The sequence below is a fragment of the Leptidea sinapis genome, chromosome 20 (genome assembly GCF_905404315.1).
Source record: "Leptidea sinapis chromosome 20, ilLepSina1.1, whole genome shotgun sequence".
Classification (NCBI taxonomy): Eukaryota; Metazoa; Arthropoda; class Insecta; order Lepidoptera; family Pieridae; genus Leptidea; species Leptidea sinapis.
Window position 1 is genome coordinate 8099756 of NC_066284.1, and position 14945 is coordinate 8114700.

General features: G+C 33.8%; 1 protein-coding gene across 1 annotated transcript in view; it reads right to left on the reverse strand.

Annotated features, from left to right (window-relative positions):
* LOC126970121 (apolipophorins) overlaps positions 1 to 14945 on the reverse strand; it is a 63674-nt gene that overhangs the window by 26449 nt on the left and 22280 nt on the right. The window contains exons 17-34 of the mRNA XM_050815849.1: positions 14019 to 14556; positions 13580 to 13756; positions 13021 to 13364; positions 12368 to 12583; positions 12157 to 12277; positions 11448 to 11823; positions 11036 to 11264; positions 10481 to 10635; positions 10103 to 10259; positions 9526 to 9747; positions 8764 to 8942; positions 7458 to 7566; positions 7069 to 7225; positions 6442 to 6611; positions 3264 to 3409; positions 1941 to 2195; positions 981 to 1122; positions 291 to 435 (exon numbers count right to left, since the gene is read on the reverse strand). Coding sequence (XP_050671806.1) covers positions 291 to 435; positions 981 to 1122; positions 1941 to 2195; positions 3264 to 3409; positions 6442 to 6611; positions 7069 to 7225; positions 7458 to 7566; positions 8764 to 8942; positions 9526 to 9747; positions 10103 to 10259; positions 10481 to 10635; positions 11036 to 11264; positions 11448 to 11823; positions 12157 to 12277; positions 12368 to 12583; positions 13021 to 13364; positions 13580 to 13756; positions 14019 to 14556 — 3838 coding nt within the window. The remainder of the gene's footprint in view (positions 1 to 290; positions 436 to 980; positions 1123 to 1940; positions 2196 to 3263; positions 3410 to 6441; positions 6612 to 7068; positions 7226 to 7457; positions 7567 to 8763; positions 8943 to 9525; positions 9748 to 10102; positions 10260 to 10480; positions 10636 to 11035; positions 11265 to 11447; positions 11824 to 12156; positions 12278 to 12367; positions 12584 to 13020; positions 13365 to 13579; positions 13757 to 14018; positions 14557 to 14945) is intronic.

The following is a 14945-nucleotide window of genomic DNA, read 5'->3' on the forward strand; positions in this document are numbered from 1 at the left end:
ATTATTTATTGTTCATTTAAAAAATATGCGGCAAGGTATCAAGCCTGGCTTTAGTTATTAGGCTAATGCGAAAATTATCGTCACAATGACATTGTTCAATTATTCTTAACCACTCATCTTTTAATTCGAGGCTGAGAACCGTTCAAAAATCTAAGTCTAAGTCTCTTTTTGCTACTTCTTCTTCTCCTTTCTGATTTGATCATTTAGTTCAAGCTTAACTTAACCTATTTTTGTACATATGTATATTTTTTAAGACAAATATATATATATATATAATATAATATAATTACGGTTCATGTTCAACTTGGAGTGTAGCTCGGCGTGGGCGCACTGCTTCTTCTCTTCGCAGTACACATAAGAGCTCTTGTACTCCAGGTTGGTGATTCTTGACTCAGCAACGTGGTTACTCTCACCAACAGCAATATTGATGAACGTCTATTCAACATACGAATTTCATATTAATATTTATGTTATATGGAAGAAAATCGATTATACTGATAACTTGATAATGGGTACGTCATTATTTAAACTACAGAGAGGAGGACGTGTTAAAGCTTGCCTTATGAGATGTTATAATTTACAACAGCTCCTGTGTATTGTACCAAACTTTGAACATTGATAACGAAGCTCGCAGTGAGACAGCAGCTACTCGTAAACCAATCCTCATCATATGTTCCATAAAAACTAGAGACCACACACGTTTTAACTCTACGAACCCACATTTAGTAAATCTCTGACATCTTCCAAACTTGCCGGACCAGGCCCGAACCGACTACCATTTTTACGCGATTTGGACAATTTTTCATGGTGAAACATTATACAGATACAGAAAAGAACCATTATATCATCCTTATTGTAGATACATGGGAGGTACAGATCTCAGAATTGTTAATGCCCCTGAGCATCCCTTGAACTCAAACATTCTTAGGTTTCTAGGTTCCTCGGTTCTAAGTTATAACTAAACATAATTTATATTATACCTCCATTCCTTGTTCTGCGCCTTCAGTAAGGATAGTTCTAATGAATTTGAAATTGGCTGGCTTCTGGGTGTCACGGACTTTCAGAGTACCCGATCCTTCGATGATGACCTTTGTATCTTCTTCCTTTTTGATAAAGGATGTACTGTAAGTGGAAAAAAATATTATATAATAGAAATTTCATATGGCCAGTCATGTCAAAGATAAAACAAAAATGATACTGTACACAATATGTTTTAATATACTTGACACAAACAACGGACTTCACTGTATCGTAAAATTTTATATTCATAAAATTTTAAAGATTGTTGCTATCTTGATTTATTATTCAAATTTCAAAATTTAATAGTTCTCAAATACAAACGGGAAGAAAATTTCATAAATGGTCATGTTTTTAGCGCTTCACCTGTATGTAGGTTTGGTTGTAACCGACTCATTTGGACGCGAATTTGACCCACTTTAAACGGCTAGATTTTGTTCAAATTTCGTAGATTTATCGAGGATCGATGCCAATACATTAATTCGATAAAATTATTCCATTTTTCAATTTGCAAAATAAGATTTTTGTTAATTTATATAATTTTCATCTATCGTCTTTTAAGGCAGGAATTGGTGTTAATTTTAAATTTCAAAATAAATTTTCAATGTTTTAGTTCGTTTTTCTATTAAAGCGTGTTTTTTAGTTTTTTTTAATTAGAAATTGTAACAATACGAGCTCGATGTCTTATTTGTAATACAGTGTCGCTCTGGATTCCAGAAAAACAAAAACTTTGAGTGGCACTACCATTGCTCTTGTGACTTTCAGATTTGTGATGTTTAGTCTTACTAGCCAAATAATTTCTCTGTTTATTTTAATGTGCTAGAAAATGGCCTGTTTAGGATTCAATATAGTATGGGGGTTTATCTAAGTCTACAGTAAAAAGGTTTAAGACATAGTGTGATAGATCTCTAGAAATTAAATACCTTCCGCTGACAACGTTTTTGCCATCGTTGACAGCTTCAAATTCAAGACGTTTTCCACTTCCTGAATCCTTAGTATTGATATCTATCTTGTAATTTTTCAAGCCCAAATTTTCCGAGTTTCCTTCGAATTTCACGAACAAGTCCTTTTCGAATCCAACTTCAAACGCTACGTCCAGATCTAATTTCCGGAAGTTGAGCATCTTAAGTTCAACACGGCTGTGCTTACTTCTTACACCTGTTCCTTTCAAATATATTCTGGAAAGCAGATAACGGTCACATTATTATATCTTGTAAATTACATTATATTTTCTAATTACTCTCAGTTTATTGATATTGTTTAAAAATTAAGAAGATTCAAGACTAATAGCTTACTGAATAGAAAATTAAAACAATTTTATGGAAAATCTATTATTTAGTAAGACGGACGATTTGCTCTTAATATGTAGGTGATAAGAAGGCTTAACCATTACACTCTAAAAAGTTGTGAGAAATCAATAAATAACAATTTTTCCTTAAGCGTACAGTTCAGCAAAGCAGTACTTTATCAGAAAAGTGGTAGAATATTAGACGTAAGGGCATAATTATTATTTCATAATAGATCAGGTAAAAGGGCAGCAAGTGCCTAAACCATCTAAGAGTAATTTGAGTAAGCACTTTATGATATTTTATTTCTTTTTTATGGAAGCGGTAGACAAACGAGCATTACAAACTGGTCCCTTGATAGATGGACTGGTCGCTGAGTTTCTTGCGCACGCTCTTCTCAAGTCTGAGGCATACTTCCTCGAATGGGTGGTAGTTTTAGACTTTCAATAAGTGATATTTAATCTTATCTATCTATATATATAAAAATGAATTGCTGTTTGTTAGTCTCGCTAAAACTCGAGAACGGCTGGACCGATTTGACTAATTTTGGTCTTGAATTATTTGTGGAAGTCCAGAGAAGGTTTAAAAGGTGAAAAAATAAGAAAATGCTCGGAAAAAAAATAAAAATTTGTTTTTCCTTTGATATGTCCCCCGTCGTTCAGAAATCAAACATATTTTCTATGAGACAATTTATTGACGGACGGTTTGGCAGGTCCGCTGTGAAACAATTTTATTATGTCATAAAAAACATTATTTTATTAATTATATACAGAACAACGTCTGTCTGGTCAGCTAGTTTTGAATAAAAAAATTTCAAGTTTCATCAATATAGATTGATTGGTAGGTGGGGAGTGAGGATCGAACCAGGGACTCAGTGGTGAACTGTCAGCAGTTTACCTGGTGCGCCACCGAAGCATGTTCATTTTATATTAAAATAAATCAAATATACGAGTGTGTTACCTGGTGATCTTCGGGGATGCTGGGCTGGTGTACTTGAAGTCGAACATCGGTGACGAATATATCAGAACCATGACGTTTTCAGATTTGTACACACGACCATCTAAGTCAACTACCAACCAGCTGTTGTAAGTGCTGGGCTCAGAGCTCTGTAAATAATATTTGTTAATGAATTACTTCGGTTGCACAATAACTATAGTTCAGTAACACCAACAAGTCTGTGAAATCGACAGGCTATGCTATCCAGCAATATAGCTGACGGCTGTTTGTTTTACTAATTCTAAGTCAGAATACATCTGATAGCTCAGCCTAACATCTTTTTAGTATTTTTATCGTAATTGATTCCTGTCTCTTCATCGCTATTTCGGGTAGTAAAGCATGACGAATTTACTTTTCAATTTAATATCCATAAATTTGTAATTATATTATGATATTATTGATATTTTTAGTCTCGTCAAAATTAGGCATTTTCTATGCCAAATGATGACTGCCAAGATAAAAGGTTTATTGTTAATCACAGCTTCATTTGATCTAACTCCAGCTAGTGTAGCAATTCATTGACAATCACAATGTAGTCATACAAAAGCTTGTAAAATATTAAAAATATCCGTAAAAAGATCGAGTTAAAATATAAATTTATTCTTATTCTTAAAATTGTCATTCTTCTTTAATAAAATAAACTCCGTAACTTTCAAGTAAAATCATATTTTGAAAGTTGAAATCTAAACATAGAATAAATCAAGTTAACATAGTGTTTATGACATGTTGCGTGTAAAAATGTGTATTGATAAAGCTGGCTGAAATAGCAATTTGCAATAGAGCAACCTTCTATTTGGCCGCAACTTGCTAAAAAAAAAATACTATGTATTCTACAAATGATTTAAGTTTTCTTTAGTGTTAATTTCGCCAATATTTGTTTTTAAAACAATTCGACACGTGTTTCGCCTCTACACGAGGCATCCTCAGGACGTGTTGTCTAGCCAAAATCTGGCACGAGACTGAATCAAATGAGCCGGAAGCCGCTGTTTTACACCAAAAAAAAAATACTATGTATTCTACAAATGATTTAAGTTTTCTTTAGTGTTAATTTCGCCAATATTTGTTTTTAAAACAATTCGACACGTGTTTCGCCTCTACACGAGGCATCCTCAGGACGTGTTGTCTAGCCAAAATCTGGCACGAGAAATGACGCGCTGTGATTGGTCGGCTGTTGTGACGTATTACCCCCGGAAGAGACACGTAACAAAGGTGATGGGACTAAATTTGTTTGTTCATTCAACAATGTAAACATGTTATTTTTGTGTTTTATTATTTCTAATTGCTCTAACACATTTAAGCGAAATCCTTTTTCACATGTATGTAAAATATTAAAATTATTATTTATTCCGAGTGAGTGACCGATTTGTATAATTATGGATTTCCGCAAAGTAACGCCTAATTCAATAATTTTGTTTTACTATGTATTTTGTCATTCTGCCAGGATTTTTGTTGGAAACCCAAGGGTTGGCTCTGAGATCATTTATACGTCTAGATAGACAGCTATGAAAACGTGGAAAAATATTGTGTTTGACAGTTAACCTCTATTTTGACCAATGCACGCACACTAACACAAAGTGGCATACAAGGAAGGTGAAGAAACTATTGTTGTAACTTCCTGCAGAGTCACAAAGAAAAACGTATTCGATACTGATGTATAATTTCGCCTGTTCGGCTATACCTGCCGAAGAAAATTTATTGAAGTAGGCGTTACTTTGCGGAAATCCATAATTATACAAATGATTTAAGTTTTCTTTAGTGTTAATTACGCCAATATTTGTTTTTAAACAATTCTACACGTATTTCGCCTCTACACGAGGCATCCACGTTGCAGTCTCGTGCCAGATTTTGGCGAGACAACACGTCCTGATGATGAAGTTGTTGAAGGAGAAGTTGACCAAGCTTCAGCGTCAGGCAGCCCAAAACGTTTGGTTCAATCAACAGTGTAAACATCCAAAAATACGTATTCGATAATTTGATTGTGCGTGGAACAAAGTATAGAAACTAGTGCGAAGATGGAATTCTGCGTTATACTAATTCATTAATTTGCTTCTGACCAGATCATGTTCAATATCTTTTTAATTCAGTGTCATCTTTTACACCTTCCAAAATTTTCCATTTACTTGGATATTTATTATGTTGTGTGCCTTAATCTGTGTTGTTATTACAGAATAATACAATGGCTGAAAAAATGTTTTAGCGGAAATAGTTTTTGTTCCTTTTTTTTCGGAAAGAAAATTTGTAATTTTTTATGAGAATTCAATTATTTAACTGACCCTTGAATGTTATGATTAGGCACCATACCAGCTTTATAACTTATTAGGAATGACTTAATTTGTACACTCAAACGTCTGAAGGTATTTACGAAGTAATGTCGAAAGATAGAAAGTGTATTGCAATTGTAAGTGACTTATCGTCGGTCTTCCGCTAAGCTAGAAAATTTAAGCCGTTAAGGCGAAGAGTAAGCAGAAAACACGCAAACAAGGTGTTTTTAGACAAGTTTTGTGGTGAAAATATAGCATTTGGAGCTATAAACACTACATTATCCTATTACACTTACCCTTAAGTCTTACTTGTTGGTTGCTAATGCTTGCTGTTAGTTAAACTTAACACTCCAGAGCTATTATGAACTACCAGTTTTGTTTTTTGTTTGCAGTTAAACAAGTTTTGTTTGTTTTTGGAGCTATAAACACTACATTATCCTATTACACTTACCCTTAAGTCTTACTTGTTGGTTGCTAATGCTTGCTGTTAGTTAAACTTAACACTCCAGAGCTATTATGAACTACCAGTTTTGTTTTTTGTTTGCAGTTAAACAAGTTTTTTCTCGGCACGATGCATTTGTTTAGTATACTGCTCTCATAAAAGTTGTTCTTATAGCTTTTATTTTTTTGTGTTGGTACATTTATTAAGATTAGTAATCAATAAAGAGGATTGTAAGCAATAAAATTGTTTGCGCCTGTGAAAATGTTAAATTTTCGACGCAAGAATTTTGAAAATATTGGCTTTGTTACATAGGAGCCGTGAACTCATATCGCTCAGGGTCGCCGGCATTTAGTGTCGCCTTAATGCGCCTAGCATATATACGCCCTGAATGCTAACAGTCGATTGATATCAATGGTCAAAATAAAAGTTTAATGTTTACCTCTGTACGTAGATGTAAGTCGATTTTCTTGAACTTTTCATTCTGTGGTGCGTTGGCGAACACTTTCATCTCATACTGGCGTTGAGATCCGGTTCCTTTCAACGATAGTTCCGCACTCTTTCCCTTGCCATACTGCGCCTTTAAGTCTACCTCTCCAGTCTTTATTTCTCCTGAAATTGTTTTATGATAACTTGAAATGCCATATAATTAGTGTAAAATTTTGAATATAGATTCTTCGCAGATTTATTTATATTAGAGTCGTTCCTAAATAATACAATTTTACAAAAAAGAAAGACAATTTAACACTAATAATAATTTTTATAACTGGTATTAAATAGACGTTATGGCATCTGGTAAGTTTTCGTTCACTGCATTATTGCTCTTAAAATTGTAATAAACCTAAAAGTTCGCAGTGAATTGGTTAATTCAAAGACAGATGCTAATGAATACTATCTTAAAAGATCCAGATAAATCTGTACTTGGTAAATATGTATTATTTTAAAAGTTCGTTGAGAATCAGTTGTACTGTTTAAAAGATAGCATTATATTTTGAGAAAAGCTTGTTCTTACAGATATGATTTAAATTTCCTAGCAAAAATATTATTTGAGTTTCAATTTAAAATGTACCTTCAAAATCTGCTTTGTAGCCAACATCGAATATGAGTGGGTCATTGTGCGGGACTATCACCTTCAACTTGGTGTTACCACCCGTGTTGTCAAATTTACCACTGCCATCAATCTTGTACAAGTCTCCGTTTATTTGCAGTGACTCAATCAATGTTACCTGTAATAAAAATATTATATAAAAACTGATTTTATTTTCTGAAATATGTTACATATTAAAAGTCAAATATGTTTTTTTGTTTAAGCACCTTGTCTTCATAGAAATAAAATAATTGATGTAGATATAACTTTTTAAGTAAGTTAAACTAAGGATATATAGGTTATTGAAAACGGCGGTAAATCCGCATCGTAGCTAAAGTATGGTACAGCAAAAATTGAAATTTTTTAGATACCTCTTGTTCCTTGTTCTCAGGGTGCAGGTAGAGCATCGTTGACACCCACTTGATGTCGTGGGCAGTCTCGAGTGGAAGCCTAAGCGTCCATGTGACATCATTCAAATACCTGCAAAGATGTTTATGATTTATTTGGTTTTATGAAAATAAGGGACTAGACGTGAGTAGGACATTCGGCTGGTAATTGATAAGCCTTGCCCATTACAATGCAGTGCCGCTCAGGATTCTTGAAAAACCCAATAATTCTGAGGGACACTACAATTGCGCTCGTCACCTCGAGACATAAGACGTTAAGTCTCATTTGCCCAGTTATTTCACTAGCTACGGCGCCCTTCAGACCTAAACACAATAATGTTTACACATTACTGCTTCACGGCAGAAATAGGCGCCGTTGTGGTAAACATAATCTAGCCGGCATCCTGTGCAAAGAAGCAAAGAACTGGTACTGGTAATTTATTACCTTTAGCTTTTAAAACCAAAACGGATTAATTAAAACTGTATGCACTTATAAAATGAGGTTTTCATTACTACTATAATTTTAAATAGAATAATAATCTTAATGATAATAAAGCTGCGAATGACCTCGTAACTATAGGTTTGATTTCTATTATACCTTCAACTTTCGTATAAGCACTAGAATGACCTGACGTTATTTTTACGTCCCCATCTTATCGTGCGCGAATTTCACCGTTATTAAAATTAAAAGTCAAGATGTTTGTAATACTCGTAGTTGGCGCTTTAATGGAACACTTCCCAATATTATTTTATGAAGAAGGGGTATCCAATGTCTAAGTTTCGATAATAAGATCATGTTTTTTGCTAATAAGAGATCAGAGTTTAACCCACAAAGATAATAGGTATAAAGGGTCCCATTGTTATTAAAATTTAATATAACAGTTTATTAGATGTATTATATTACGATAATTGAGTTGCATTTATTAAAAACAGGCTGTGACATAAGGATACGTAATACCTCCATTTTTTTTATGGAAAAGGAGGATAAACGAGCGTACGGGTCACCTGGTGTTAAGTGATCACTCTCACCCACATTCTCTAACAACACCATAGGAATCACAGAAGACTTGCCGGTATTTAAGGAAGGTGTATGCACTTTTTTGAAGGTACCCATGTCGTATCGTTCTGGAAAAACTGCACAAGGAAGTTCATTCCACAGCTCGCCACATTATCAACAAAAGTTGAATTTTGATGGAAAGAAATGGCAACCATCATATTGCCACTTCTATAGTTTTGATATAACATCGCTTTAATGATATAATAGCGCAATAAACTTAATTTAGAATCTTACTTCTTTTCACCGTTCGTTGGGAAGTGGCTGACCCAAGTCCCGACTAGTTCTGTGAACAGATCGTCTCCGTAGCTCGCCTTCAGGTGGCTCTTGTCATTATTCAGAATCACCTGGTCTACGTATGTGGTGGTAAAGTCTATTACTGCACGTTTAGGCACCATGCTACCTGACACATCAGCCTAAAAAGTATTAACTTCAAATTATTTTGTTCCTATTATAAAACTTATATACACATAACCTTTTAAACAAAAATTTGTCTTTTGTGTTTTGGGCCAGTTCTTATCATTTCCATTATGTATGGGTAAATTCTGAATATCGTTTAAATTAAGAATAAAATATTTAAATTTGAACAACTTATATACTAGAAGTGCATATACCGCACTCTGGCATTTTGAATTAATTACTATAAGTTTTTTTTTGGTAAACAATATCATATTCTAATATCCTAATATTATATACAGTACTAAGATGTACCTAATGAAAATGAAATCAAAATTAAATTAATAATTTTACTCAAAGTTATGTTATAAGTAATATGACGTAGTTATCCAATTATCAACGTCACGGAAAAGTAGTGGAAGTGTAGCAACCAATGACGTTCTATACATAACGTCATTGGTAACAACCAATTAAAATATAATAGTTTAACTTAGAGCTTTTACTGTATAAAAATAAAATAAATAAATATATATAGGTAATGTAAGGATCAGGTTTTTTTTCATCAGATAATTTTAATCTTTTCCAAATTAGCATTATGCCTACCTTGAAAGATGCATCATATTTATCTCCATTAGGTGCGTTCTTGAATGCGAAATTACCAATCAAATCTTTGCCATCCTTGATTTTGATTTCAACAGATCCGTCAATGTCGAACTTCTCATCGAAATCAGTGTCAGTTATTTTGGCTTTTACAGTGATAGTTGAAGCTGGACTGCCTCGTTTAGGCGAATCGGATAAGATTACTTCGTCTTTTCCATTAAACAACTGTAATTTAGCAACAACAAATAAAAAACTTATATATCATTTAAAATAATATTTTATCTGCGCTTTTTTGTGCATCGCAAATATGAAACAATAATTTATGCAAAACAATAATTAGTGAATTGTCTATTCGTCCATAGTTGACGGCGAATTGCTAAAATGGATTAAGGGTTTCTGAAAGATTAGTGATTTGACGATCGTTATTTTAACCATTAAAATTTTTATTTCGTATTATAAGGTATCTTTAAATTGGTAAATATATTATGATAATCTGTTTCAGATGAAAGCGTTAGAATTATTCTTGTTGTTTTTTCAATTAAATTTTTAAAATAGGCAACTCTATAAATAGACAACTTACACCATTCTTAGCTACAACGCCTCTGTTAAATTTAACAGAGAGACATCTTTCAGTAGGCAAGACTAGTTCTACGCTGCCGGATGCTTTCTCAAAGTTCGAGGGCTCATCAGCGTTTATGTTGAGTTCAGAAGTCTTACCAGCGTATTCCAATTTGTTCCTAGAAAACATTATTAATTTAAAAAAAAAGGTTATGAATATAATTTTAATTGTGATTGTAATCAAGGTCTTTGGTGGTTCAAGAAACCAGACCATTGTATTTTTTATAGCTGTGGTTGTTCACAGTAACGCCTGCATTTCTTTTCGTGTATCTAATAAAGTGACATTAAAATGGCTTTTATTACTCAGGAAAGGAATATTAGATTAAGTCTATGTACTTACTTTGATTCGATAAGTTTCTCTGTCTTCTTGTTGTTTGTGATGAAATGAATTTTATCATTGTTATCTTTTTCAAAATTGAGGTAAATTGTAAAATCACCGTTAAAAACTGGTTCCTTGGCAACGAATGTCACATCACTCTTAATTTTTCGTTGAGCCTGGATTGGTAAAATAGATTCATGAAATTTTTCTAACACACAATTTAGATAAAAATTAAAAATTTGTTGGTGTTTTTTTCTTAGTAATTAAGACGCTAAAGCATACTCTGTTACTTATTATTTGTACCCCTATAGCTGCTAGACTAACGGCAACGCTTTGGTATTATAAAAGTGCAAGATTTTGGGATCACCCATTATCAAATGTAACTTACCTTTTCATTTTTGGTTATATTGCCAGTTACTTTTAGAGTAATTGATGCCACAATCTTATACAAAAATTATCTTATTATTACCAGTTACTGTTGTTGCCAACCATTAAGAGATGGGAAGGAAAATATTATATTTTTCTCGTCTGTGAAGCATTACCGGCACCTATTGGGTTAAAAGACAAAAAGCTTACCTTCTTGAATTCAACAATAACGGCGCCATTGCCTTTTCCATTGCTATCTGCCACCTGATACTGTCCATTAGCACTGATTGTGTCTTTAAGATTAAACTTCAGTTGACCAGATGGGTTTGCACCCCGATTTATTTTAGCAAGGAAATCAACCAGAACATTGTCTTTTCCTTTAGCCACATTTGCGTGCGATGAAAAGAGGTTAACATTGTCGATGACGCCGACATCAAAGCTAAAATATATTTGTATATATTAGAAAGTAAAAGTATTGAAAAAGATTAAAATAACGAAAACCAAAATATACTGTTTATGCAAGATTTGAGTGTATAACAGAATTTTTTTTTGTATAAAACCTCTTTATAATTATATTTCTATGTCTTGCTGCATCGTTAATTGTAATAAGTATGTAACTTACTTGATATCTTCTTTCAAATTAGAACTAGCAATCTTCAGATGACCAACCGCACCGATATTTAAATCATTTTCCTTCATTCTATGCAATACAACACCAGATAATTCGTATCTGCCCATATTTTTGAACTCAATATAATTTTCTAAATTAGATTTGTCCGCCGAAACGATGTCTCTCTTCATGAAGACTTCGACGCTCTGTTTATCCGCACTTGTCTGCAGTTTGACTCTGTAGTCATTAGCATTCTTGATGTGTGTTCGAGCATCGAGATCAAAATGGAACTTCCTCTCAACATACAGAGCTAGTACTTCAAGATCAACCTTTTTGGGGTCATATTCTAAGTCAAATTGTAATTTTAATGGCACAGCGTGGATCTCAACTGAAATAATTAAGATTATAAATTATTTATAATAATTTGCAGAGCAATTTTATAAATACTTACAATACACTATTCGAACTTGATTAGAATCACTACTACAGGTATCATTTTATTTTTCGGTACAGGATATTTCGAAGCATTAAAAAAGTGAAAAAGAAGTTAAATCTATCTAGATACCTATATATCCTGCTAACTTACTAAAAACTTCAATCATCAAGAGTTGAAATAGCGTTGAAATACCATGGAAAATCTATAAATCTCTTAATCAATAATATCTCGTTTAATACTGTTAATAGAATATTAAAAAAATATTACTATCAAACGATTACTCACATTTGTTCTTAGTGATGACATTTGAAGCATCAGCCCATTTGAGAAGCTGATTGAAAGTCACTCTATTCTCATTACTACGAGGGTTGTCTCCGTAGAACAGGTCTACATCGTTATGTATGAGCTGAAAGTATTTAAAATAACAATCATCATCAGTTGAATTATTTACTAGTGCGTATTTTTGCTCAATACAAAAAAATATTATGCAACTTACGTTCTTCGTGTTCTCAAAGTGGCCATTAAGTTTGAAGTTAATAAATGGATTAAGGGTGTTTTGGAAGTCGAGCTTGACGTCACTGCCCCTTAAGGAACCGCTGAAGATCAAGTTGTGCTGGCCTTTCTTTGCCTTTAAGTCCATTTCGATTGCTTTCGGCTCGCGCTTGTAGTGGCCTTCAATACTCACAGCCTCATTGTTTTGAGGCAGATTTACCTAAAAAATATTGAAGTTAGAATAATAATATTAATTTTGCTTTGTTTTGAACTGTATTCAGCATACTAATGTGTATATTACAGGAAGACGTTTTCCTGATAGTAAGGTTATATGTTCAGGATTCTTGAAAATGAAATTCTAGCAAAAGTTGTCTTTTATATCTACTACTAAATAATAATTAATTCTCAATAGCTCACTAATATCACTCATTTAGGCACCCTTCAAAATCGAAACATAAGGCTTGCCCACCGCAGTGGTGGAGTTCTCGGCAAACTAAAGCAGCGCTTTAGTTTGCCTCTTAAGCAGCATTCGTACCTATTTGTTCTACCAAGGGTGTAACCATGAACAAGTTAATGTTGGTATAGAAAAATATTTTATAGTTTTTAATATTACTATTTTACTCTTTTTTATTTATAGATAGAATTTTAAAGGTATACCTTGATTCCTTCAAGTGTGTATTTAACAGCAGGTCCATTGGTTTCTTGGATAAGTTGACCTTCAACTTTAAGACTTTGTTTTCCGTTTTCTGGCATTTCATATTCCAATACAGGCTTCCAAATCTTTCTTCTGTCATTACCTTGGGCAGTGAACCCAATCTTTCCATAGTATTGCATTTGATCCATTTTAGCTTTGACTAGTAAAGCCTGTTCGGTTGGTTTGGTGAATACTGAGATTTGACCAAAGACTGATTTGATTGGAGATTCTAGATTGAGTAGAATAGTCCTCTCTTCAGGGTTGTTAACGTATTCACCAGACACTTGGCTGCGTCTGTTTTGTGAACCTAAAGAGCAAATTTTTCATATGTTTATTATAATAGTACACAGTTAATAAGATTTCAGAAAAGATACCACTATTTAAGAACAGTTTTTTGCATATTAAAATGCCACAAAATATGTTCTTTTCTTTTGTCACTGCGCCAATATTTTATGCTCATTCAAAACTAAATCCAATTGGTATTTTATACTCTCTAAGTGTAAGTGTATAAAATATCCTTACCTTCAGCGTCAAAGAGTAATTCAAAACTGCTTCTGCCCTTATTGTTATCATTACGCAGAACTCCTTTGATGTGGTAGCCTCGTAGGTCGTTCTTTTCTAAAGCAACCCTTATCTTCGATGGTCCAACTACAGGGTACTTAGCTAAGAATTTCGCAATCGATTCTTGAGCTTCAGGACCTGTGCGAAAATTTAAATATAAAGTAAGTGTTAATTGATGTATATTTTTACTAAGATTATCGTCGTGTACTATGTGAGTTAGAGAAACACGACATTGTTTCTGTTTATAACGGTATGATATCTTTTCAAATCGAATTTTTGAGGGGTAATTCCTCGGCTACATAATTCACCAAGACATTTTGAATTCTCTAATAAACTTTGTAATTCAGTAAATTCAGCCAACAATGAAACAAAATACACTCACTGAATAAAAAACTGTTACCTGTGAATGTGAATGGTACTGAGAAATCTCCGCACAACGTCAGCCCCAACATTCCAGATAATTGATCAAAACATCCCGAGTATTCCTTCTTGTCTAGATCCACTTTGATTGGAGTTTGCTTCTCTGGATGTCCAAGCTCAGCAGAGAAGAATACCAGCTCGTTGGAAGCTGATAGTATTTCTTGTTTATCAACAGGTAAGCCTAATTGGAGATCGAAACCTTGACCGTTCTCAACACTCTTTGCAATCACATGAGCTCCAGTTGATGAGTGAAGGTTCAGAATTCCTTTCAAACCAGTTCCAACTGAATAGGCATCAACCATCATCACCATTGTGAGCTCAACATCATAACTTGGTACAACTTTGATATCTACTTTAGCGTTCTCTGGAGATTTGAAGAGTTGTTTCAGGTCAATGTTCGTAGAGAAATCAACACGACCAGTAGCTGCTCCCACGACGTCTAATTTAAGTGGAAGACCAATCGATGTGGGGTAGGATAGTTCAGCGTCCAAGAACAACATATGTGCTCGTACTTCTTGCTGCAAAATATTCAGGATTTAAGTATGACAAACGATAAGTTTATGAGGAACATGGAACATATACATGAACATGATTGTCAGCTACATTTTCAATTAAATCAATAAATTTAAGAAAATACGACATTTGTTTAAAAGAAATGAGGAGATCCGTAGGAGAACCAAAGTTACCAACATAGCCCAAATAATTGCGAAACTTAAGTGGCAGTGGGCTGGGCACATAGGCACACAGGGCACTCTACGTACAGATGGCCGTTGGGGCAGTAAAGTCCTCGAATGGCGACCACATACCGGAAGACGCAGTGTTGGTATGCCCCTCACAAGATTGACCGGCAATCTGGTCAAGATCAACGGAATACTTTGGATGAGAGCAGCGCAGGACCGATCGTCGG